Source organism: Vipera berus (assembly GCF_964194415.1).
Source record: "Vipera berus genome assembly, chromosome: 10".
NCBI lineage: Eukaryota > Metazoa > Chordata > Lepidosauria > Squamata > Viperidae > Vipera > Vipera berus.
In genome coordinates this window covers 17,855,787-17,881,445 of record NC_138213.1, presented here as the reverse complement: position 1 = coordinate 17,881,445, position 25,659 = coordinate 17,855,787, and the positions used below count along the sequence as shown (strand labels likewise).

At 44.2% G+C, this 25,659-nt stretch overlaps 1 protein-coding gene across 1 annotated transcript in view; it reads left to right on the top strand.

The window, feature by feature from the left end:
- Window positions 1-253: 253 nt before the first annotated feature.
- The window catches only part of NECAB2 (N-terminal EF-hand calcium binding protein 2), a gene marked incomplete at both ends in the record, with an annotated part of 159,772 nt that continues 134,366 nt past the window's right edge, over window positions 254-25,659 (top strand). The window contains 2 exons of the mRNA XM_081336063.1: window positions 254-466; window positions 12,792-12,816. Of these exons, the coding sequence (XP_081192189.1) occupies window positions 254-466; window positions 12,792-12,816 (238 nt within the window). The remainder of the gene's footprint in view (window positions 467-12,791; window positions 12,817-25,659) is intronic.

Genomic DNA, 25,659 nt, shown 5'->3' with positions numbered 1-25,659 from the left:
AGGGGGGCCTCGCGCCTCTCCGCCCGCTGGCTCGGAGACAAGACCCGCCCGCCGCCGCCGCCCCCCCTCCGGCTCTGAATCCCCTCGGGTCCCCCTCGGCGGGGCCAGTGCCGCCCGCCCGCCCGCCCGCCTTCCTGCCTCCGGCTGCCTCCGGCGGGGGGCGCCCAAGGGTGGGCTCGGGCGCGGAGGGGGCCGGGGGGGGACAGGGGGGGCGGGGATCCCCCCGGCTCCAGCATGAAGGCGTCGGGGCAAGATGTGTGAGCAGGCAGCGCGCTACTGCCGCGAGAGCGTCCACAGGCTGCTCCGCCAGCAGCCGCAGCCGGCGAGCGGAGGGCTGGACGGGCTGCTCCGCTGGGTGGTCACCAAGATGAGCGACGGCCAGAGCCCCCTGGCCGAGCGGGAGCTGCTGCCCGAGGGCCCCGCGGCCGGCGCCCAGCCGAAGAAGGGCACCTCCGTCATCCTGGACGTGAGTCGGGCTGGAGGGCTGGGCTGGGGGGGAGATGCCCGGACCCCTTGCAAGCCCACCTGCCTCCCCCTCCCCCCCCCCCAGCGCTGGCTGCAGCTTCTCAGCCCCTCTGGGAGACCTCCCCACCCCCCCAGCGGTGCTTTTCTCCTGGCCCCGGATGGCTGGGGGCAGTCGGGGGGGGGGAGGGGTCTCCGGGCTGGGCGACCCCTTAGCAGGCGCGGCTCTCCCTCGGAGGAACATCTCCACCCAAGGTCTGCAAAGGGGGCCACCATAACCACCAACACCTTTCCTCCCCCCCCCCACGAAAACCTTGCCTCTCGTCCCCCCCCCCAGCCCGCTAAACTCCGGGGACGCCAGACTCGGCTCCACTCAAGCCCCTTCCTCTTCTCCTCTCTCCCCTCGCGCGGGATGCCGGCGGAGCCTCCAGCTGCGGGGGCAGTCTATCCCCATCGAGGCGCGCCTCGGAGGGACTGGGCGGACCCCGGGGCTCGGTATTATTATTTTTTTGGTGGGGGCATAAGAGAGGAGAAAAGGAAGGGGCTTGAGGGAGCCGAGTCTGGCGTCCCCGGAGTTTAGCGGGCTGGGGGGGGGGGACGAGAGGCAAGGTTTCCGTGTGTGTGTGGGGGGGTGGCTGTTGGTGGTTATGGTGGCCCCTTTGCAGACCTTGGGTGGAGATATTCCTCCTCCCTATCGCTCCATCCTGGAGAAAGACCCCCCCTGCCCACGAGTAGCCTGGCTCCGAAACCCAGGAGGGGGGGCACTTGCAAACCCAGAGTCCGGGGCGGGGGGGCGGCGGCTGCAAAACAGGAAGGGGGGGTTCTCCCGGAGCAGCTGCAAAGGGCTTCCTTGGAGAGGGGGCGGGGGCTCTCAGCCTTTCTTGAAGACCCCCCAAGAATGTGGTCCTTTTTAAGAAAAAGCCTCAAGCTTTGGGCCGGCCCCCTCTACCATCGCAGTCAATCGGGTGGGTGGGAGCGAGAAGATCAGCTCCCCCTTTCTCAATTTTTTTGAGAGGCTACACATTAACAACAACCACAACGATATCTCCAGGTGCAGCAACTTTCAAACAGCTGAGGCCCCCCCCCCAAAATAAATAAATAAATAAATAAATAAATAAATAAATAAATAAATAAATAAATAAATAAATAAATAAATAAATAAATAAATAAAAATTACTAGAAACCTTTTCAGTTCTTCAGTTAAGTTTTGCACTCACTGTGGAAGTTTTCTCCTCCTAAAAAACTATTGCACGGAGAAACGAAGCAACTTGCTTTGTAGGGCAAGGAGAAATGTGGAGAAAGAATAATGGCTAAGGCTGGTATTATTTTCCCCTAGTTAGGGAAAAATTCCTGTCTTCCTCTCCTTGTCCCTCTTCAGGAATTAATCTTTTACGGCTCTCTCCTGAATATGAAGGAATTGCAATTTATTGAAATGTAGCTGGGAAATAGGGGGGGGGGATCTTTCTCCCGTTTCCCAGATCAGAACAGATCTGGCGTGCCAGATCTTATCAAATAAAGAGTTTTCCTCTTGGGATTGATATCAGGAAGGTTCGTGTTGATAGCAAATTATTTAAATTTTGTTAAAAGTTATATAACTGGGCAGTGGGTTTTTTTTTGAAAGTGTTTGAAAGTCTCGGAAAAGAAAATAATTTACATAGAGAATTCTTTTGGAAATCAAGGATAACAGATTTTCGTTTTGCTTTGTTTAATCCGTGCAAGGGGTAATTGTGCATCGGTAGGAATCACAAGTGATAATTAAGGCTTGTTTATCAGTAAAGAAGGATAATGCACAATTTTCTCGCTTGGTTCCCAATCTTACCACGTCAAACAATCTGGTTGTGTAATGTTGAGAAATGTTTGGCTAATGAATTTGTTGTAGTTTTTTTTTTTAAAATGTACAGTGAACAATAACTTTTCCAGTGTTGTTTAGGATTGACAGCTTCAATTATTTTGTATCAAACTGGTGGCAGAGAGTTCAAAGAGACTTTAGAGGTCTTCTAGTCTAGCCCCTGATCAAGCAGGAGACCTTAAAAATTGCCAGTGATGGAGCACCCGCAATTTCTGAAGGCAACCGGTCCCAATGACTAATTTTTCTCATTGTCAGGAAATTTCTCCTTATTTTTAGATTGCTTCTCTCCTTGATTAGTTTCCATCCATTATTTCTTGTCTTGCCTTCTGGTGCTTTGCAAAATAGGTTGACCCCCTCTTCTTTGTGGCGGCCCCTCAAATATTGTTTGTTAAAATTTGACACACATTCACATTCCCTATCCTCTTTCTCCCATACCACTGATTAAACTCTTCAACTAGTTCAGTTACAAACCTCTTGATAGACTTTAAACTTTTAAAAAGTTACCCTAGTTAGTTTCTTATGGTTTTGAATACTGCGAGAATGTGGACTGCTTCGTTAATTTATGGTTCAATGTATTGTCGAAACTCAGAAAATGTGAATTTAATACCGTAATCAGAATAAGCATGTTGTGAAAACACTCCATTTTTCTGGTTTCCCTCTTCACCTGGTGTGCTTAGGGCACTATTTTTATCTATTTGCAAGGTAGCTGTTGGTTATTCACCAAAAGGTGTGGATCATGGTGGTCGTAGTCCATGGTAACCATGGTGACTGTCACCATACTGCTTTTTTTTTTCCTTCATGATCTTGGCTCCAGGCTTCATTGCTAAAAGCTAGTGTGCAGAATACTTCGAATTCAAAATGCATTCCGTTTTTCTTGAAACGATCCTTTAGATCAACCTTCCACCCAGATTGCCTGCAAGATGTGTCCGATTTTTGGCTTCAGTGAGAGTCTAGCACAGCTGGATGGCAGATGCTGGAGAACGAAATTGAAACGGAATTGCTTCAAACGGATGTTTCAGAATGAAATTGAGTTTGAAAGAAAAATACTTAGGAACGTATTTTTCAGAAAGGTATCAGACAAATGCTGAGGAATCCTCCGAACTTGGGCGCTATAGTATTTAGAAAGCATTCCTGCGAGACAGGTACAATCCCGTACATTTTCACTTCAGAATAGTTAGAATGGGAACTAAACAAAATAGATTCACCTGTTCTGAAGTTACCTAGAGCAGAGGTCCCCAACCTTTGGGGCACCAGGGATCGTTTCCGTGGAGAGAGGTTTTTCCGTGGACCGGAGGGGGTGTGGTTTTGTGTGCTGCTTGCATCCCATGGATGGGGCCTTGCTTGTTCGTGTGGACCAGTTGCTAGCATGCCTCAGCCCAGTACTGGTCTACGGCCCTGGGGTTGGGGACCCCCGACCTAGAGCGTATTAGTGGATTTCAAACAAGCTATCAGAAAATGTAAAAATAAAACCCCGCATTGAACAAATAAAGCTTATTGTTCTTCAGTACTCCTTCTAAGAAAGCAAGTACAGATAATCCTTACCTTACAACAGTTCTTTTACTGACTGTTCAAAGTTATAATAGCATCAAAAGAAAGTGAGTTCTGACAGTTTTTCATGCAATTGTTGCAGATCTGGTACGTGATGAACATTCGGACACTTGGCAACTGACTCACGTTTATAACGGTTGCAGCGTCCCGGGTTAAGACTTTAAGACTTGTGGATTTCAACTCCCGGAATTCCTCAGCCAGCTTTGGAATTCTGGGAGTTGGAAGTCCACAGGTTTTAAAGTTGCCAAGGTTGAGGACCCCTGATCTAGTGGTTCTCATCCAAACAGGGTGTCAGACCTGGCCCAGTCTGATCCCTTAGGGAAGTAAAACTCTCGGCTCCATTGGAAGTGAAAAGGCGCTTTTACTGAATGATGCTGAATGCAGGAGAGTCAAGTGGAATCTAAAAATTCCCATGCTTCAATACAGAATTAAAACCCCTGGTTCCCCCTAGCCCAGTGATGGCCAACCTTTTAGAGACTGAGTGCCCAAACTGCAACCCAAAACCCACTTACGTATTGTCAGGTGCCGGGTGGGCGTGGCCCATTGGGTGGGCATGGCTGCGGTGGTAACGGCAGACTGGGTAGGACTAAAAAGTTCAATAAATCAATTCCAACTTTGCGAGATCTTTTTTTTCCCCGTGAGAAGTTGAAATTGATTGATTGATGGAAACTTTTTTTGCACACGGTGGCGGAGGCGTAAAGCGAAAAGGTTTTATAAAACCCAGCTGAAGGCCTAGGACTGGGGCGACAGCGCATGTGCCCACAGATAGGGCTCTGCATGCCACCAGTGGCACGCATGCCATAGGTTTGCCACCACGGCCCTAACCCTTCCCCCCTAGTCTGGCCAGGCACAGCCAATTCAGCACCGCTGAGGTATTATAAGAAACTCGGAGGTGTTTGGGCTGGTGAAATTCCACACTCAGGGCAAACAGATGCCAGGGTTCCAGCAGGAACTGGGATCCAAACCACTCCTCTGTTCTTCCTCAACTGTCAGTGCCCCCCTCCCTAATTCCCATTACAGAAGTATACAGCTTTTTATTGCCCATTTGTTCCCCCCTCCCTCCATCAATGGCAGAATGCTGGCAAGGTGCCAAGCCAAAGCTGGCGGAGCTGACACCGGGATATGCTAAATCTCTCAGATTTATGGAATGCTGGTTCTCGGTGAGTCCTGTTTGGTCCATCAGTAGAGACCTTTGATTAACTAAATGCAGGTAATCCTTGGCCTAACAACATTTCATTTAGTGACCATTCAAAGTTACAACAGCCGCACTGGGGAAAAATGAGTTGGTACTGGTCCTCACAACTTACAGCCGTCACAGCATCTCCCTGGTGATGTCATCAAAATTCCAGTGCTTGGCATCTGGCATGTGTTTACAATGATTGCTGGTCCTCAGGCTATGTGAATGCCACTTGCCACCTTCCCAGCCGGCTTCCAAGAAGCAAAATCAATGGGGGATGCCAAATTCACAATGACTATCTGATTGACTTAACAAATGCAGCAATTTGCTTAAGAATCATGGGGTGGGAAAGGATGCAAAATTAGACATGACGTGCAACCACTGCCTTGCCTAGCAATCCTGGTCTCGAATGGGGTTGTAAATTGAGGTCTAGCTGGAAATCAGTGACGTGATTCAAAGCAAGATAACATGACATTGCTTTCCAAAATGGCAAATAGAAAAATATTCTTCGTTATTCTCTGACAATTATTGCTATTATTGTTGTAGGATCAGAGCATGACAAATACAGAGATGCAGCAGGAAACTTCCTTAAGTTGAATGTACTTGCTAAGCGGAATGGGACAATTCATATAAGGAACGGTTGCTGGAATTGGGTCTGTCTAATTTAATGAAGAGAAGGATGAGGGGGGACATGATAGCAGAGTTCCAATATCTCAGGGGCTGCCACAAAGAAGAGGCAGTCAAGCTATTCTCCAAAGCACCTGAAGGCAGGACAAGAAGCAACAGATGGAAACTAGTCAAGGAGAGAAGCAACCTAGAACTAAGGAGAAACTTCCTGACAGTTAGAACAATTAACCAGTGGAACTACCTGCCTCCAGAAGCGGTGAATGCTCCAACACTGGAAGTTTTTAAGAAGAGACTCGACAGCCATTTGTCTGAAATGGTGTAGGGTTTCCTGCCTGAGCAGGGGGTTGGACTAGAAGACCTCCAAGGTCCCTTCCAACATTGTTGTTGTTGTTGTTGTTGTTGTTGTTGTTGTTGTTGTTGTTATTATTATTATTATTATTATTATTATTATTATTATTATTATTATTCACTGCAGCCGATTCACCGCGGCCAATTTGCCATGGACAACTTGCTGTGGAACAGTTCAATAATTCAGTTATTTAAAACAATTAAAAATTATTTTCATTTTTGTCATGCGCATTTCATTCCCCCCCTTCCTTCGGCATCCTTTCTTTAATGATTCCATTCCACTGTTTCTTCCATATTAGTGTAACTGGCCAATGTGGCGAGTTGGCTGCAACGAGTAGTCATAGACCCCTTGCTAAAGGGAGGAAGTCTGGTGGTGCATCCCGGTATGTGTGGTGCTCTGGCACTGCACCTTGCCATAATAATAGCAATCATTTCCAGAGTAACAACCCCAATCATAATAAAACACACCTCTGCATTTGCCGTTTTGGAAAGCATGAAGGTAGCAAAACCAAAACGGAATGAGTCAGCTACTATTTCACTTCTCTTTTGGAAATGCCATCCAAAGTTGTTTCAGATGAGATATTAATGGTGCCAGCTGGAACTTAGCTGATGTAGCAAGTGGAAATTTTAGTCTACCAAATTTTGCAGCTACTTGATACCCAGATATCTTCTCTGCTCTTGTCGGTTGATGAGTTGTGCAAGATCCTCTTATTTTGGCACTCACCTGCATTTGCATTACATTAAGGGTAGTTTATAGGGACGTGGTGGCTCAGTGGGTTAGGACGCTGAGCTTGTCGATCAGAAGGTCGGCAGTTTGGCGGGTCGAATCCCGAGTGCCGCGTAACAGTGAGCACCTGTTACTCGTCCCAGCTTCTGCCAACCTAGCAGTTCGAAAGCACGTAAAAATGCAAGTAGAAAAATAGGAACCACTCCGGTGGGAAGGTAACAGCGTTCCGTGCGCCTTTGGTGTCTAGTCATGCCGGCCACATGACCACAGAGACGTCCTCGGACAAGCGCTGGCTCTTCGGCTTTGAAACGGAGATGAGAACCGGCCCCTAGAGTCGGAAACGACTAGCACACAGGGGGAACCTTTACCTTTACCTTTACCTAAGGGTAGTTTAATGAGTCCAGAAGAGAGACTCAGATCTTCTTCAAACTACTAGAAATGAAATAGTGGTAGTGACTTTTCCTCTGAATATCGGAGCGTTCTTGATGCAATATTGGAGGCAGATACATATGCTGGCTTGCTAATTTATTTCTTTGCAATTGTCTTAAAGGTAACATTGAGTAGATTGCTGCAGTGCAGAATACTATATTTGTGTTCTGGTTGTGACACTGTTCAATCAATTCAGCTCTATCCAACTCTTAATTGTTGACCTGCATCCCTCTTTTGAAGCAGCCATTTATGTCAGGTGGGAAAGATCTGGTCCACGTGTGGTCCAATTTAACTGACTTATTGCTAAAAATCTATGCACAGGCATTTTCTCCGCTAATGTTCAGCAGCTGGGTATAGTTAGATAAGGCTCAACAGCAATCAAGGGGGAGGGGGTTGAACACCGAACATAGAATCATAGGTCTGGAAGGGACCTTGGAGGTCATCTAGTCCAGGGCTTTTCAACCAGTGGTACGGGTACCACCTGTGGTACATTGGCACCTGGCAGGTGGTATGGGACCATCCTAGAAAAGTGGTAGCGGGGGAGGGGAATGAGCTGAACCGGAGGCAGCACTGCACAAACCTGAGCGAGAGACGGCTGGAGCTGCAGGGCTGTCAGGGCTCAGCGGAAGCACCAGGATCAGTTCCAGGCTCCAGCTGGAGCTTGGTGCTGATCCTGTCACTTCTGAGCCCAGAAGTGCCGATCAGCTGGAATGTTGCAGCATCTCCAGGGTCTTGTGATTTACATTCAGATGCTTGGCAACTGATTCATATTTATGACGGTCACAGTGTCCCAGGGTCATGTGAAGTGACCAAAACCTCCTGCAACCACCCAGCAGACGGGGGGAAGAAAAAACACCCCCACCCCGCCCCCGCTGCCAATCCTCAACAGAAATGCTCACAACAATGAAAACCTCGGACAGGAGGAAGAGCGCCGTTGGGCGGGTGGGCAAGTGTCTTGCTCGGCTGTGGCTTGCGGGGCACTTTTTTCAGTGCCATTGCAACTTCGAACAGTCACTAAGCGAACTGTTGTAAGTCGAGGACTACCTGTACTTCATCACTTTTTTTTTTGGTCATCAAGTTTTTGACACCTTGCTAGGCGACTGGTGGTACTCGGATGTTGCCCTATCCTAAAAGTGGTACAATGGGTGAAAAGGTTGAAAAGCCCTGCTTTGGAGGTTCTTCTGATGGAGTTTTTCAAAGTGTTAGCTGAGTCTGACTCTAAATATTCAGGAGAGAGAGAGAAAAAAAAAACTTGTTTGTGTATTGATTTATCTCTGGGGTGCCTTTGTGGGGGTGGGTGCTAACAAATGAGTGATTGCTCTTCTAAATTTATACTGCCTGTCCTGAAATATTCTCCCCAATGAAAGTAGAGCTATCTTATTCCGTTCAATTCAATCTTTATTATGGTCACAGAGCAACAGAAAAAATTAAAATAAAACATCACTGAGCAGAACCAAATAGAGTGAGGCATAGTAGAACCTAGAATCATAAGGCTGGAAGGGGCCTTGGAGGTCATCTAGTCCAACCCCCTGCTCAAGGCAGGAGACCTTAAACCAGGGGTGTCAAACTCAATTTCATTGAGGGCCGCATCAGCATTGCGGTTGCCCTCGGGGCCGGGTGGGTATGGCCAGGGTGGGTGTGGCCTACTGGGTGGGCGTGGCTGGAGTGCGTATGGCCTACTGGGTGGGCGTGGCCAGCTCTACATCGTTCGCATCAAGGGTGCCTATGGGGGCCTGGGCAGGAGTGGGACAGATCTGGGGGTCTCTGGCAGAAGGAGGGTCTCTGGGCCAGGGCCAAGGCAGTGGGGGCTGTTCCCTCACTGTTTCCAGGATGGCTTCGCGGGCCACATGAAACCACTTCGCAGGCCGCATCCAGCCCCCGGGCCTTGTGTTTGACATGTCTGCCTTAAACCAACCCAGTCAAATGCTTATCCAGATTTTAAGTTATAGGTCAGATATAAAGTTGAAAAAGGATACACACAGTCCTCAACGTTTGACCACAACTGAGTCCAAAATCTCTGTTGTTAGGTGACACAGTGGTTAAGTGAATTTTGCCCCGTTTTACGACCTTGCCACAGCCGTTAAGTGAATCACTGCCGCTGATTAGTTGGTAACCCGGTTGTTAAGTGCATCTGGCTTCACCCATTGACTTTGCTTGTCAGAAGGTTGCAAAAGTGGATCACATGACCCCAGGATGCAGCGACCGTCATAAACATGAGTCAGTTGCCAAGCGTCCGAATTTTGAGCCTGTGATCCTGGGGATGCTGCAAAGGTTGTAACTGTGAAAAATGGTCATAAATCACTTTTCTCGGTGCCATTGTGATTTGAACGGTCACTAAACACCCAGGCGCCATGCAAAGGGATTAGAACTACAAGTCCCAGATTCCTAAATCATCCATTTATGGAATTCATTCAGCCTGGTTTTTTTCTCTCTGCTTCTACTGCACATTTATTCCAATCCATTGTTTGTGCCATTAGCTGCCTTATAGGTGGGCAATTAAACTGTATCTTAACAGCTGGCTTTCTTTGCACCACAGACTTGAAATGCTGTGGCTCTTTGTCAATTCTCATTTCAGATTAGCTCTGTTAGCAGCACACTTTAGAGGCTGGTTGGAGACGGCATTTCCTTTAATGCTAACTTTGCCCAGATTCAAGCATCGCTTGGGGTATATTTAAAAGGCAGAAATCAACATGACTGGTCTCTGTGATAGTATTGCCCGAGATAATCTTGCTTTTGATCCCCTATGTTTTGTCTGATGTTTCTGACTGCCTCCCTTTTTTCTTCCATCACTGTTTCTTTTGAGTTATGACCCAGAAAATAAAGCCTTTTGCTTTCCAGCTGAACGAAAGCTATTTTTATGACAGCCTTTTCATCCTGTTGACATTGTGTCTAATTGTGGTTGTTTAATCAGGTGCCCTCCGTAGCTCAAATGAATGAGCTCAATACTGTGTGTGTGTGTGTAACATCTCTCTATGTGTGTATGTCTACATACACGTACGTATACGTATACGTATACGTATACGTATACATATACATATACATATACATATACATATACATATACGTATACATATACATATACATATACATATACATAAAAGCAAATTGCCTATGGATAGTGCCAGTTAAGAAGGTTTTAAATGGGTTGTTGTGCTTTCAAGGATTTCAGTAAAATAATGAGTATATGCAAAAAATTGTTTTCTTCAACTGCTTGTTAGGACAAGAATAGGGAAGCAAGTTGCTCTCTTTTATTCCTGATCACAGATCTGTCTGTCTGTCTGTCTGTCTGTCTGTCTGTCTGTCTGTCTATCTATCTATCTATCTATCTATCTATCTATCTATCTATCTATCTATCTATCTATCTATCTATCTATCTATCTATCTATCTCCATCTCCAGCTGTATCCATCCATCCATCTGTTCATCTGTCCATCTATCCATTTCTCTCTCTCTCTCTCATCTCCATCTTCATCTGCATCCATCCATCCGTCCATCTATATCTATCTATCTATCTGTCTCTGTCCGTCCATCTATCTATCTGTCTGTCTGTCTGTCTGTCTGTCTCTGTCCGCCCATCTCTCTCTCTCTCTCTCTCTCTCTCTCTCTCTCTCTCTCTCTCTCTCTCTCTCTCTCTCTCTCTCTCTCTCTCTCTCTCTCTCTCTCTCTCTCTCTCTCTCTCACTCTGACTCTAACTCTAACTCTAACTCTAACTCTATATCTATCTAAAGTATGAGAAAGAAATTCAAAACAATTCTCTCTTGATTCAGTTTGGGATAAAAGAGAAACTCTTAATTCTTGTAACAGGCCTTGCAGCAATAAAGGAGCATCCAGAAGTCCTTGCAGTTCTTAGCCTGGCCTAGCTTGAAGGGCTGTGTTTCTTTTCAGTTTTATTTCTCCCTGTCCTCTACTTGTTCATTTACTTATTCATCTATTATTCAATTTATATGGCGGCCAGCTCCAGTAATTTTGGGTGGCCCGGAACCATTGTTGGAGAAATTCCAGCTGGGGAACTCGAATGGCTCTGCTTTTTAAAATCATCATCATCATAATTTAAGGTAATCATGAATTCCAACCCATCTGGAGAATAGCAGCTTCTGGGGGGGGGGTTGCCTTCAGCAATGAATTGCCTCCATCTCTAAAGTGGTTTTTCAAACCGACTTATTTATTTTTTTGTTTACTGTATTTGTCTCCAGATATTATTTCCACAAGACGTCTCCCATTATCCGTGTGTGTGTGTGTGTGTGTGTGTGTGTGTGTGTGTGTGTGTGTCTCCCCCTCTCCTTACCCTGTTTCTGCTTCTGCTTGGTTTGGTCTAAATTTATCTCCTTGCCATGCAGAGCGAGCTGGTCTCTCTCTTCTTTTGCTATCCCACATTAATTATACAAGCCTTGTGAGTTCACCGAGACCGGGTTTGCTGACCCGTTCTCTTCTTTAATACCGGAGTATATCAAATATCATTTGACTGTGTATTCTGTTGGCAGTTTCGCCCGCTAAGCTTGGCCCTTGATAACACTTCTTCTTTCTTATCCATCTCGTTCATTACTCCACCTATCTGTTTCTTCCGACAAACTGGGAAATAGCTTGTACGCTTCAGATCCTCACCTCACTGCAATTCGGTTATCTTTGTCAGATTTCTTCCCCTGGCTGTAACGGGAGCAGTTGCTAAACTTTGTGCGAAGGGTGAGGAACAAAAGTTTAAGTTAAAAAAAGAAGACCTGGTTTTGCTCTCAGCAGTTTTTCTGCCTTGGGGGGGGGGGAGGAGAGTTTGCATCACAGAAGCCTCTCTGCAGGTTTTTCCAAAAAAAAATTTGGACAGTCGTCGGTCCACCGTGGTATGAGATCTCTGCCTTGGGTAAGGGGTTGGACTAGAAGATCTCCAAGGTACCTTCCAGCCCGCTGATTCTATGATTCTTGGTGATGTCTGAGTTGGTTGTTTTCTTGTAGACCTTTCATTACACTGACTAGGTTAACATCATCAGCCAATATCACTGAGGATGTTGCCTAGTTTGGGTAATGAAACATCTGCAAGAAAACAACCTCGGAGAGTTCCAAGAATCATAGAATCAGCAGGTTATGATGATTATGATTGAGTCTGGCAAGTACATTCCTAAGATTGTGATGGTTATAGAGTGGGTCACCACGGGACTGAACCTGATTTTGCAAGCTTTTGTGTGACTGCTTCTAAATTTTGTTATTTCTGTTTTTTAATTGTGGTTAGATTCTTAGAATCACTGGGGGGAGGGGCGGAAATGTGTGGTCATATAAATCAAAATAAACAAATAAATATGCCAAAGAATATTCCCAGCCACTGTAGTTTCTCCATTGTAATTTATAGTTTGCTGCAGCGTATCTACCCAATCAAACTGGCTTGTTCAACAAGTTATGGCTAATACAATCATGGCTTAAAGCAAAGTTTCTGCAAAGCCAGTTTTTTTCCCCTTGTTTGATTTGGGCTTCATATGCTGTATTGGTCTCCAGCCATTATAGTATGTAAACTAGGATTTGTGGCTTAGCATGATATAAGAACTAAACTTGTGGGTTTAATGCATAAAAAAACAGTATTTGTTTGAACCATCGTGAGCAAGCTATAATAAAATAGTAAATATGTCTTTTTTTTAATTCTAGATCTTCAGACGAGCAGACAAAAATGGTGAGTTCCTTCCTCCCTCCCTTCCTTCCTTCCTTCCTTCCTTCCTTCCTTCCTTCCTTCCTTCCTTCCTTCCTTCCTTTCTTTCTTTTTTTCTTTCTTTTTGATGTTGCATTGTTGAAAAGATAAATATTGATTCTTGCAAAGAAGAGTGTTTGAGAGGGAGATATGCAGACAGTCTTTAAATACCTGAAATAGAATCCTACAGTTTTAAAAAATCAGGATTATTTTAGAAGAGAATATTTGTAGCTCAGGGTTGAAATAAGGGTCCTTGGTGCTCTCTGAGCTGGGTGGTTTTCTTGCAGATGTTTCGTTACCAAACTAAGCAACATCATCAGTGCTAGAAGGGAGTGGGGTGCAAACTGATGATGTCACCTAGTTTGGTAATGAAACGTCTGCAAGAAAACCACCAAGCATCCCACATAGAATATTTTCTTTAGTATCCCAAAATAAAGGTCATAGAATTGTTCGTTTGTACCCTCATTTATATGCAGCTTCCTCCTAGGATTCTAGCCCCTTTACAAATGGCTCTGAAATTCATAGATTCAGATTGAATGTCAGGAAAAATTTCCTAACAGTACGAACAGTTTGATAATATGAGAACTGGCCATGCTTCAGAAATGCTTTGCAGGAAAGATGCTTTGTCCCTTGTACCAATGGCACACGCATCTTCTCTCTTCTGCTCACTAAAACAGTCTAACTTCTTTTCAGCTTTTGATAAAAGAATGTGGCCTGTTTAAGAAGGCAATTTGTTCGAGCTAATATGGTTCTTAAAAGCTTTTTTTTTTAGGCTTGCACAGATTGAACGAACGCTTGAATAATTTTCAATGGATGCTCAGCCGTAGATAATTGCACCCATGTTCCAAAAGGGTGATGGGCTTTGTGATATGTCCAGGCAGAAGCTGGACACCCATTTGTCAGAGTAGCTTTAAATTCCAATGAGTAGAAGGTTTGTCTGTTTGTTTGTTGATTCGTGTCAGAAGCATCACACTTAAAAGGATTAAGATATGCACAAATTAAACAGATTTACCCAGAAACTGGTAACATTAATTATGTTCTGTCACACTGCCGTGAAGTCCTCAAGTGTTCAGTGATCGGGACACAAAGGGGTATGTTTTGTTGTCTGCATGTCACCCACAGTCGCAAAGAACAGACGCCACCCATTGGCTCAGAGAGTCTCTGAATCTTTTGGTACCTGTGTGCAGTCTATTTCCATGCTTCCCAGCTTTCGTCTGACTCCGCGGCCAAGTCCCCTGTTGGCTCCACCCGGTGTTGGTTCTTTGTAGCTGTCCATAGAGCAGTGATGGCGAACCTTTTAGAGACCGAGTGCACAAAACCCACCCCACCCCCACCCTCTCCGCTTGCCCGCCCCGCCCGCTTCACCCTCCACCCTGTAATTTATGTAATTACAAAGTTATTGTATTTATCAACACCTAAAGTCAAAGTTTCCTTGCTTTTTTCAGTTACTAGCAAAAAGTTCAGCGGCGGTTTCCAAGTAGAAAACAGAACTAGATAAATTCTTCTCTTTGATCAAAATGGTTTGGCCATCTTTACTAACTACAAAAACCTCCACAAAAAACAAAAGAAAGGAAACAATGCAGGATTAGAAATTAAATGGTGCGTACATCAGCTGTTTACCCAGGTAATAACAATAGTACCTAGACTTATATACCGCTTCACAGTGCTTTACAGCCCCCTCTAAGCGGTTTACAGAGTCAGCTTATTGCCCCCAACCATCTGGGTCCTCATTTTACCGACCTCGGAAGGACGGAAGGCTGAGTCGATCTTGATCCAGTCAAGATTGAACTCCTGGCAGTGGGCAGAGTCAGCCTGCAATATTTCATTCTAACCACTGTACATCATGGATGGATGGATGGGCAATAGCAATAGCGCTTAGACTTACATACCGCTTCACAGTGCTTTACAACATTTGAGTAGTTTACAGATGTCTGTTCTGTACCAGCCTGCTACCGGCCTTGCAGAAAAGGCAACCCCTTTATAAACGGCAAGAGGCTGGAATACGTCTGCCAAATTTATTACAAAAACAAACAAAACACATACCAAGATACAGGAGCTTTGAAACACTATCGGAGCGGTTGCTTTCAGCAAACCAGCCCTCCCCAAACATTCCCTTTATAAAGAGTTCAGGGCGTGGCCTCTCTTTGCCTCCTTCCGAGAAGTCCCACAGCCTTCCTCTGCTTGCTCCTACTTGACTGCCTCCTGCGTCGGGCGTCCTTGAACAGGGCCAGCTGTGGGTCATCTTCATCCACACTGTCAGGCTCACACAGCTGGGTCTCCATGGTGACCAAGTGGGAGGGGCCTGCCAGAGGGCTATCATCAGCAAGATCTTCAACACCCCCTCCTCCTCTGAGTCGTCGTCCGACCCAACTGCCGAACCCACAGGCTGACCCTGAATCACAACAATGTCAGCCTATTGCCCCCAACCATCTTGGTCCTCATTTTACTGATCTTGGAAGGACAAAAGGCTGAGTCAACCTTGAGCTGGTCAGGATCGAACTGCTGGCAGTCTGCAATACTGCATTCTAACCACTGTGCCACCACACAGAAATTATTGTGCATTGTCACAATGCTAATTAAAGAGTGAGATTTAAGCTGCAAGTTAGTTGCACTTTAGAGTGCTGAAATTCTATGTTGTCAGCCTTAAGAGCCCCGGTGGCGGGGGGAAGGGAGATTGTGAACGTGTTGTGACAGCGACCACATGTAGTTGAAGACATTTTGCCAAAGGAAATGTACAGCTTTCCAATTATGCAACCATGGATGCAGCTGTGGTTTATTCGTAAATGTAAAAAAAAGAGAGGAAGTTTCTTATTTACATTTATGCAATGATTGCTTTTCCTTATCTGGGTTACTTAGAAACTGTCTGCTTTGAATTATTTAGGGCAGTGATTTTCCAACTTGGCAACTTCAAGTCCCAAAATTCCCCAGCCAACACATCTTAAAGTTGCCAAGTGTGAAAAGAACTGGTTTAGAGCAAATTCTGGTTTAGAGGAACGGGGTGAGTTCCCGTTATTTGCTCCAGCTCCTAGCCCACCTAGCAGTTCAAAAGCGTGCAAATGTGAGTAGATAAATAGGTACCATTTTGGTGAAAAGGTAACAGCGCTCCATGATGTCATGCTGGCCACATGACTGTGGAAATGTCTTTGGACAACACTGGCTCAATTGAAACCAAGAAGAGCACCACCCCTGGCTTTTTAAGGCTTATAGAACATAATTCCTAGGCAGGTGTGTTTGTTTTTCAGGGTATTTAACAAGATCGTAAAAAATGCATCTCTTTTGCCAAGCGGTTTTGTTATTGCCTCCTTTAATGACTGACGTTGGTGTCAGTTTGCGTTTTAATGATATTAGTCCCTCGGTCTCTTTCTTCAACTTTCCTGCTCTTAGCCATATTATTATTATTATTATTATTATTATTATTATTATTATTATTATTATTATTATTATTATTATTATTATTATTATTATATAACTTTTATTCATTAAACATGAAATTCAGTGAACTGAACACTCAAACTGACTGGCACTAATGGTTGACATGGGTTGCTGCCAGCATCCTAGGTATCAACCAGGTATCTCCTTAAAATGTAAGATGTTCCGAGTAGTACGGTTTTTTGTGGCTTTGCTGGAGTTATTGCAGGAAGCTGCAATTTCTTGATGTACTTTGCAAAGTTTTTGGACATAGTTCCCAATGCCCTGATGACAATGGGTATCACTGTTACATGTTTCATCCATAATCGTGCAGTTTCGATGGCCAGGTCGCGGATTATTATTATTATTATTATTATTATTATTATTATTATTATTATTATTATTATTATTATTATTATTATTGTTGTTGTTGTTGTTGTTGTTGTTGTTGTTGTTGTTGTTGTTGTTGTTGTTGTTAATTTTGGCCTGGGTTTTAAACTAGACAAACCCACAAATTAGGGCTCCATTAATCAATCAAAGGATGAAGGTGCTTAAAAGCTTTTACATGTTGTGCTTGCCAAATTTGCAGGAATATGACAAAGTTGACACTGAAACCCAGTCCCAGCGGATTCAGGCATAACAAGCCATTACTTAATTGTTGGGCTTCTTGAATTAAAATGGGTTTGGCAGAGTTAGCCATGTGTTAGCCATATAATGCATTCATCCTTGATAACCGTTACTGCTTACGAGCCACGGTTGAGACGGTTGATTAAAAGAGTGATCATTGGTCATTTACAAATTTGACTCTGCTCAAACAGATTTGCTAGCAGGAGGTGGGTGATGGGACCTACAACTGCATTTTGCACTAATGTCATCTTGTTTGGGGCAAATCCTTTGATTTCTGCATTCATTCTATAACTTTTCAAAATCACAATGGATGATACACCATGAGATAGTCTCTAGATAATGAGCATGTCATACAAGGGATGGTGAATCCACGTGTTTATATTTATTCTGCCTATAGCTCCTCATCACTGTAGGCATTGAGATCTGCTTTACAACTTTGATTTGTCACAATATGAGGGAACTGTGATATTGGCACTTGCACTGCTTTTCTGGATTCTGAAGAAGTCCTTCAAGCACTATGAAGATGCTCACAACTATATGAGCTATGGATTGAGCTATGGTGGCTTGTAAGTTGCTTGGATTAAGATATAATTAATTAGCTGGTGTTTCCTACACTCCTGTGCCTAGGATTGGAGGTTCAAACTTTTAGTGTCTTGTAATGATTGTCTGATGGAACTGGACATTCACTTCCAGCTCTGCAGAGAAGAAATAAATTCTGTCCTTTACAGCTGAGAGTGACCTCTCATTTAACATCACTGCATTGGGTACCAGTATAGCCTTCTGGGCCAGTTCAAGGTACTGGTGCAGACCTTTGTTGGCACAGCATCAGGATATATCAAACAACACTGTACCAGAATTGAATCTGCCCACCTTGTGCCCAAGAGAGGCTATGTTGTAGATGCAAGATCCAAAATACCTACAGACACTTTTGGTGAGGATCAAAATATCTACAGATACTTCCCATGGTCCCCACCACAAGTTTTGCACACAATAATTGTGAGATATGTGGAGTATGGACCAGATGATCCAGTTCATCACTGATGGCCCCCATTTAATGGGATAATGTCATTCGAGAGGTATAGTTGACTCAACTTTGATGGTGTCCATTCTGTCATGGATATCTCACAAAAGTGATGCTATAGGAGGGGAGAAAGGTAGTCCTTGATTTACAATCATTACTTAGCAACCACTCAAAGTTACAATGGACTCCCCAAAGGGTATTTACTACCTACTCCAAAGTTCCAACAGTTGGCTCAGGAATTCTGGGAGTTGAAATCCACAGGTCAAAAAGGGGCCACAGTTGCCCACCCCTGGTCTGGATGCTGCCTCTCTCTGCCAATTTCTCTTGCTTTTTTTCTGGATGTATCCCATTGATCTGAAGACATCCACTGTCTTGATCTGCAGGGCTTAGAGCCACTGTTAAAAAATTGTGATGGGTACTATGAAAAGTACCTGTAGATATTTTGATTCTCACCAAAAGTCTCAGTAGATACTTTGATTCTCACCAAAAGAATCTGTAAATATTTTGATGCTCACCAAAAATATCTGTAGATATTTTGATGCTCACCAAAAGTATCTGTAGATATTTTGGTTGACACAGTACCAACATAAGGTTCCCTTATGGGCATTCTCTTCTACTTCTATTGCAGACATGTCAAACACAAGGCCTGGGGGCCAGATCCGGCCCGCGAAGTGGTTTCATGTGGCCCGCGAAGCCATCCTGGAAACAGTGAGGGAACGGCCCCCACTGCCTTGGCCCTGGCCCAGAGACCCTCCTTCTGCCAGAGACCCTCAGATCTGCCCTACTCCTGCCCAGGCCCCCATAGGCACCCTTGATGCGAATGATGTAAAGCTGGCCACGCCCACCCAGTAGGCCATATGCACTCTAGCCACGCCCACCCAGTAGGCCACGCCCACCCTGGCCATACCCACCTGCCCCCCTGAGGGCAACCGCAATGCTGATGCGGCCCTCAATGAAATTGAGTTTGACACCCCTGTTCTATTGCAATTTCTATTCTTGATCAGTTTCCTATTAATATAGAATTTATTCTAATTGTGTATATCCACTGGATAGCAGTGAGTTATACATAATAACTTAAGCCTACATCTTGCAAGAAAGCCAGAATACTAGTTTCTGCTCTCTGATTCCTAAGCTGCCCTGTAAAAAGCCTTGGGTGTTTTAATTAACAAATCAAATACACATATAAGGTAGTTGCTTTGTTTTTGTTTTTTGTTTTAACTAGAAGAGGATTAAGGCCCCCAACATTCGTTGCTGAAGACAAAAATGTAAAGAATAAAACTAATTATTGTAATCCCGTTAGACTGAGGCTATGAATGTGGATTTAAATTTATGTACAGTATCTACAAAATCTCCACCAGGTGCATTTGAGCAAGACTGTTTTGGTATTTGTAAATTATCCTGGAAATGATGAGCGATTCTATTAATTTTGCTAGCTGTAGAAATGCAATGCAAAATTGGGCCAGTTCTTAGCAGAACCTGGAATGAACAAAACTGTCATCCATCTACTGTGCACCTGGCCAAATTGAAGATGCGCAATGGTTCCCAGCGTGTGACAATCGACAATATCTGGCTGGATCTCATTTTAGCAGCTTTGCAATGAAGCAGCAGAAAACTCAAATACCCAGATTGCTAGGGAACTCAAAGGCTTTAAAAATAGCTAAGAACAAATCAGCTATTGTCATACACTATGCTAAACCAGACTTTCCTTAACCGTACGACACTGACCAAGTCGAGTTCACACAGAACTAAACAGGAGACTGACAATTCACATCCGTATTCTCAGTGCACATTTTGTGATCCCAGAATCATCTCTGGCGTAGGCAGAGCTGGTTATGGGGTAGGAAAGGGGTCAGGAGGACTATAATTGGAAAACTGGGTATCTTAAGCCTTTTAAGATTTGGCGGCGTTTCAGCCTGTCCTTCCTTCTGTCCACGTTCCTTTGGTTTCTTGGCCTTCAGTTCTATAGAGGAAGGAACTCAAAGTTGATCTTGTGAAAAATATGAGAGAGCAATTAAGAGAGGGAGCAAGGAAGCAACGGGCCCCTAATGGAGGAATTGAAGAAGACGGTGTCATCTTAGGACAGATTAATCTCTTCTCCAAGTCCTCCCCCATGCCTGCCTGCCTTCCTTCCTTCCTTCCTTCCTTCCTTCCTTCCTTCCTTCCTTCCTTCCTTCCTTCCTTCCTTCCTTCCTTCCTTCTTTCCTTCCCCATCACTGGAAGCTTTTAAGAAGAGACTGGACAGCCATTTGTCTGAAACGGGTACAGGGTCTCCTTCTCGAACGGGATTGGACTAGAGGACCTCCAAGGTCCCTTCCAACTCTGATATCCTTCCTTCCTTCCTCTCATACTTTTTATACAATCAGCTCTAAATCCCTTTACATGTTCAAAATCATGCAGATCCAAGACCGTCTGTTGACAATTCATGCCCATTGTTAAATTAGACTCTTCTCTGGGGCATATTGAGCAGGGGGTTTGACTAGAAGCCCTCCAAGATCCCTCCCAAGCCTTTATTCTATACCCATGGTAGTGAACCTATGGCATGCATGCCACAGGTGGCACGCAGAGCCCTCTCTGTGGGCACGTGCGCCATCACCCCAGTCCTAGGCCTTCAGCTGGGTTTTGTAAAACCTTTTCGCTTTAGGCCTCCGCCGCAGTGTGCAAAAACAAAAGGTTCAATCAATCAATTTCAACTTCTCGCGGGGAAAAAAAAGATCTCGCAGAATTGGAATTGGTTGATTGAACTTTTTAGTCCCACCCAGTCTGCTGTTACCATTGCAGCCAGGCCCACCCAATGGGCCACGCCCACCCAGCACCTGACGATACATAAGTGGGTTTTGGGTTGCAGTTTGGGCACTCGGTCTCTAAAAGGTTCGCCATCACTGTTCTATACTGTATATGAAAGGCTAAGCAAGAGCTGCTCCAGCTGAGGGTTTTTCCAACTGGGATCCTTGAAAAAGCGAGGGATAAAATCCCATGAATGAAGCCTATTTTCTTTTACCAATAGAGCAGTGTTTCACAACCTTGGCAACTTAAAATTGGGTGAACCTCAAGTCCCAAAATTCCCCAGCCAGTATGAATCCTGGGAGTTGAAGTCCACACGTCTTTAAGTTGCCATCGTTGAGAAACTCTGCTCTACAGCTTTGCTTTTTGATTAGTATTCTTAGTCATATTAAAAAAAAACAACTACCGGTAAGTTAGGAATAAATACCCTTCCATGTATGGTCCCTTTTCTTCTCTCCATTTGCAGAAAGATTGTGTGAAAGCATTTAGTAGTAGTTTGGAATCTATGGTTTATGGCTTAATGTATTATATGAACTTGCCCAAATGTAGTTCAAGCAAAATCTGCTTTCAGCACAGCGTATGATCTCAGCCAAAAAAATGTTGAATTTTCAAAAGCCATTAGATAAATCCTTTGTGAGATCAACTTAGAATTCAGTATTCTGCTCTAGGCAATCTATTCAAAAGTATAGCATAGTTATTGTTAAAAAAAATATATAAAAAGGGGCAATTAGGACTCAGGATGAAAAAGAGCCCCATTCTACTTGAGGCTAACAGAAATTATTTTAATAAAAGAACGTGAGTAATTGTAGCCATAGAGACAGACCTATCTACCAAATCTGAATTTGCTTGGTTTCCATTTCCAACCTTGAGCAACTCTGCTCCCTTTGCTTTTGAACACAAAGTTTAAAAACATGCACACAAATGCATGTGCATATTTGTTTCTCTTAGGATATGCATTTAGTAAATGATCAATATACCCTTGCCTTAATGTGTGCTTTTGAGACTAATCGTTCTCTCCCACAGCTGTATTTTTGTGCTCTCCTTACAGAGACGTCTTTATTTGTGTTTTTGGGAATGTGCTACAAAATTCAATAAAATATACCGATGAACATATAGCTGCATTCTGGTTTCAGTACAGCAGGGGTGTCAAACTCAATTTCATTGAGGGCCACATCAGCATTGTGGTTGCCCTTGGGGTGTCGGGTGGGTATGGCCTGGGTGGGTGTGGCCTACTGGGTGGGCGTGGCTAGAGTGCATATGGCCTACTGGGTGGGCGTGGCCAGCTCTACATCGTTCGCATCAAGGGTGCCTATGGGGGCCTGGGCAGGAGTGGGACAGATCTGAGGGTATCTGGCAGAAGGAGGGTCTCTGGGCCAGGGCCAAGGCAGCGGGGGCCGTTCCCTCACTGTTTCCAGGATGGCTTCGGGGGCCACATGAAACCACTTCGCGGGCCAGATCTGGCCCCCGGGCCTTGTGTTTGACATGTCTGCAGTACAGGTAGACTTTGACTTATGACCACAGTTGAGCCCCAAATTTCTGTACGCTAAGCGAGACATTTGTGAAGTGACTTTTGCCCCATTTCACGAGCTTTCTTGCCACAGTTGTTAAGTGGGTCAATGCCATTGTTAAGTTAGGAACATGATTGTTAAGTGAAACTGGCTTCCCCTTTGACTTTGCCAGTCAGAAGGCCACAAAAGGGGATCACATGACCCCGGGATTCTTCAACCGTCATAAATGTTAGTCGGTTGCCAAGTGGCTGGATTTGGATCACGTGACCCTGGGGACCCTGCAATGGTCGTAAGTGTGAAAACTGGTCATAAGTCACTGTTTTCAAAGTGCCGTTGTAATTTTGAGCGCTCCCCAAATGAATTGGTGTAAGTTGAGGACTATCAGTAACTGCGAGCTGAAGTGGGATTGTATTTGTATTTCTTTTTAAAAAGTGAATGACAGAACTTTCTGCTCCAACTTTAATTGATGATGATTACAAGCTTCATCGGATATCAGAATTGAATGATTAGAAGCAAGTGGCAGATTTACAGCAGCCTTTGGTTTGGCACAGCAACCAAACAAGACAGACACAGACTTCAAGGGATAGTTAGAACTGCAGAAAAATCCATTGCTACGTGATGTGCTCATTTATTCATAACAGCAGGAGCCACCCTTCGCCTCTCCTAAAATGACATTACTACTCCCAATTGAATCTTTCATCAATCCTTAATTTAAACGTACAAAGAAAATATTCCCACATTGTTCAAGGGAATGGTCAGTCCTTTGCAACTGACTCCAATGGAAAAATAATCCTTTTTTTCCCAAAGTTGAATCGGTTGGAATCCTCTGAATAGGAGTGATTGAAATGAAAGGAATATGTTCTATGATGACGAATCGCCCAAAGTTCAGTAAAGAGTATAAGGCAAGAATAATGGCATGAAACTTGGCAACTGCAGCTGGACAATTAGACACCCCCAGCCTCCTTTTAGGAATAAGTTTGTTAATTAGTCTCCGGATGCTTTTTAAAAGCTCTTCTCTTCCCAAGCTTTTTGCTGCTGCTGTTGCAATAAATCACTAAGACCACACTTGGAATACTGCATCCAGTTTTGATCACCACAGTATAAAAAAAAAGATGTTGAGACTCTGGAAAGAGTGCAGAGAAGAGCAACAAAGATGACTGGGGGGCCCTGAAGGCTAAAACATATAAGCAACGGTTGCAGGACTTGGGTACGTCTAGTCTAGTGAAAAGAAGGACTAGGGGTGACATTTATTTATTTATTTATTTTTATTACATTTATATCCCGCCCTTCTCCGAAGACTCAGGGCGGCTTACAAGCTTAGCAGTAGCCTTCATTCTATGTATATGCCTGCTTATTAGGGCTTTCATACACCCCCCAAGCGGCATTATTACAAAGTCAGCTTAATTGCCCCCAACAATCTGGGTCCTCATTTTACCTACCTCGGAAGGATGGAAGGCTGAGTCAACCTTGAGCCTGGTGGGATGCGAACCTGCAATAATTGCAGGCAGCTAGTGTTACTTAAGGAGTAAGTATTTAAGTGTTACTTAAGGAGTCAAGCTATTCTCCAAAGCCCCTGAAGGCAGAACAAGAAGCAACGGATGGAAACTCATCAAGGAGAGAAGCAACCTAGAACTTAGGCAAAATTTCCTGACAGTGAGAACAATTAATCAGTGGAACAACTTGCCTCCAGAAGAGCCCGGAATTTCCGTTAAGCAAGACAGTTGTTAAGTGGGTTTTGCTTCATTTTGCAACCTTTCTTGCCACAGTTGTTAAGTCAATCACTGCAGTTGTTAAGTTAGTAATGCGATTGTTAAGTGAATCTGGCTTCCCCGTGGACTTCGCTTGTCAGAAGGTTGCAAAAATTGATCACACGACCCTGGGAGACTGCAGCTGTTTTAAATACATGCCAGTTTCCAAGCATTTGAAGTTGGATCGTGTGACCACGAGGATGTTGTAACAGTTGAGGGAGCCCAACCTACCTTATAGAATGATGGCTGTTGCAGGGAAAAACAAGAATGAGTGCAAGAGATATATACTGCAAAGGATGAAGAAGAGTAAGTGGTTCAATTGGTGTGTGTGTGTGTGTTTCTGTGTATGTGTGGTGGGAGCATGCTCACTAATCTTTTATGAAGCACAAGATTTATGCCTGCTTAATTTTTTCTTCTTAGATAAAGAATTGTCTTCCGAAGTTATACTGCTGGTAGGCAAATTTGGCAATGCCTCACGTAGGCAGCATTAATTAGCAAGGAAGGCACGGTCACCTAATGGGCTTTGAAGGCTGTTTGCGATCCTAAAGCAGGCAATTTGTTTTTATTACTGTAAAAAAAAAATCTTGCACTGTCAACATTCTAGGGAGAGTTTTTCTTTTGTAATTGTGTGTTCATAAGGTTGGAGACAAAGGAGATGTCTTACAAGGAGCTTAGCACAGTGCTTTTGAATCCCAGCATTCCCCACACTCGCTGTTGAATTCTGGGAGTAAAAATTCATACTTCTTCAAGTTCCCAAGATTGAGAAACACTGGTTGAGAAGTTGTGTATTTCTTTATTTACTGATTCCTTCCCGTATTGTCTGAATGGGGCATTTGGGACCTCTTTCTGATGTTCCTACATGACTGATAGGCTACAAGTGAATCATATTGATCTCCAAAAGGCATGAAATAGTCTCCAAATCAAATCAGAACAAAAACTCTGTGACTATTTCTTTGGCTACTTTTTCAGTCCCAAACATGATCCTATTACGATAGACCATCTCTTGGAACCAAAAGGTAATTGAATACAATAGTGATATTTATAATACATACATTAATTTCCTCTGGGGATTGAACAGCTGCACTTCAAATCCCCATTTGAACTATTTTTGATATTAAAGTATTTTAGACACATACGTTTAAAATGGAAAAGAATTATCTATTTAAATACAAGAGCTGATTGTTCATTCTGTAAGCTTCAACTGGGACTGGGTCTAAAAAGTTGTCCGGGAGTCTTCTTCAGATTAGTTTATGCATTTACATCTCTGCCATCCACACTCTTGTGCCACCAATTGTCAGGACTTGAGTGGCATTTTTGTCGGTCCTTATATCTCAGGATTCCTAGCCTAAGGCCTTCTGCCTTCTCCAACTTTTGGAATCCCACCAATGATAGCCGTTGAATTGTGCTTCTTAACCTACGGTATTCAGGTCAGAAAGTGTGAAATACGTTGTGAGCAATCGAGTTAGGCCCTCTTAGAAACTTGGCTTTCTCTTTTAGATCTGATAAGGTTTAGTGATTGTGGGATTTGACCAGACAACCATTTGACCGGGATGGTATAAGGCAGTGATGGCAAACCTTTTAGAGATCGAGTGCCCCCAAACCCAAAATTTCTGTTGCTGAGCGGGTTTTACCCCATTTTATGACCTTTTTGCCACCATTGTGAAGTGAATCACCAGAGTTGATAAGTTAGCAACATGGTTGTGAAGTGACTCTGAGTTTGGCTGACAGAAGGTGT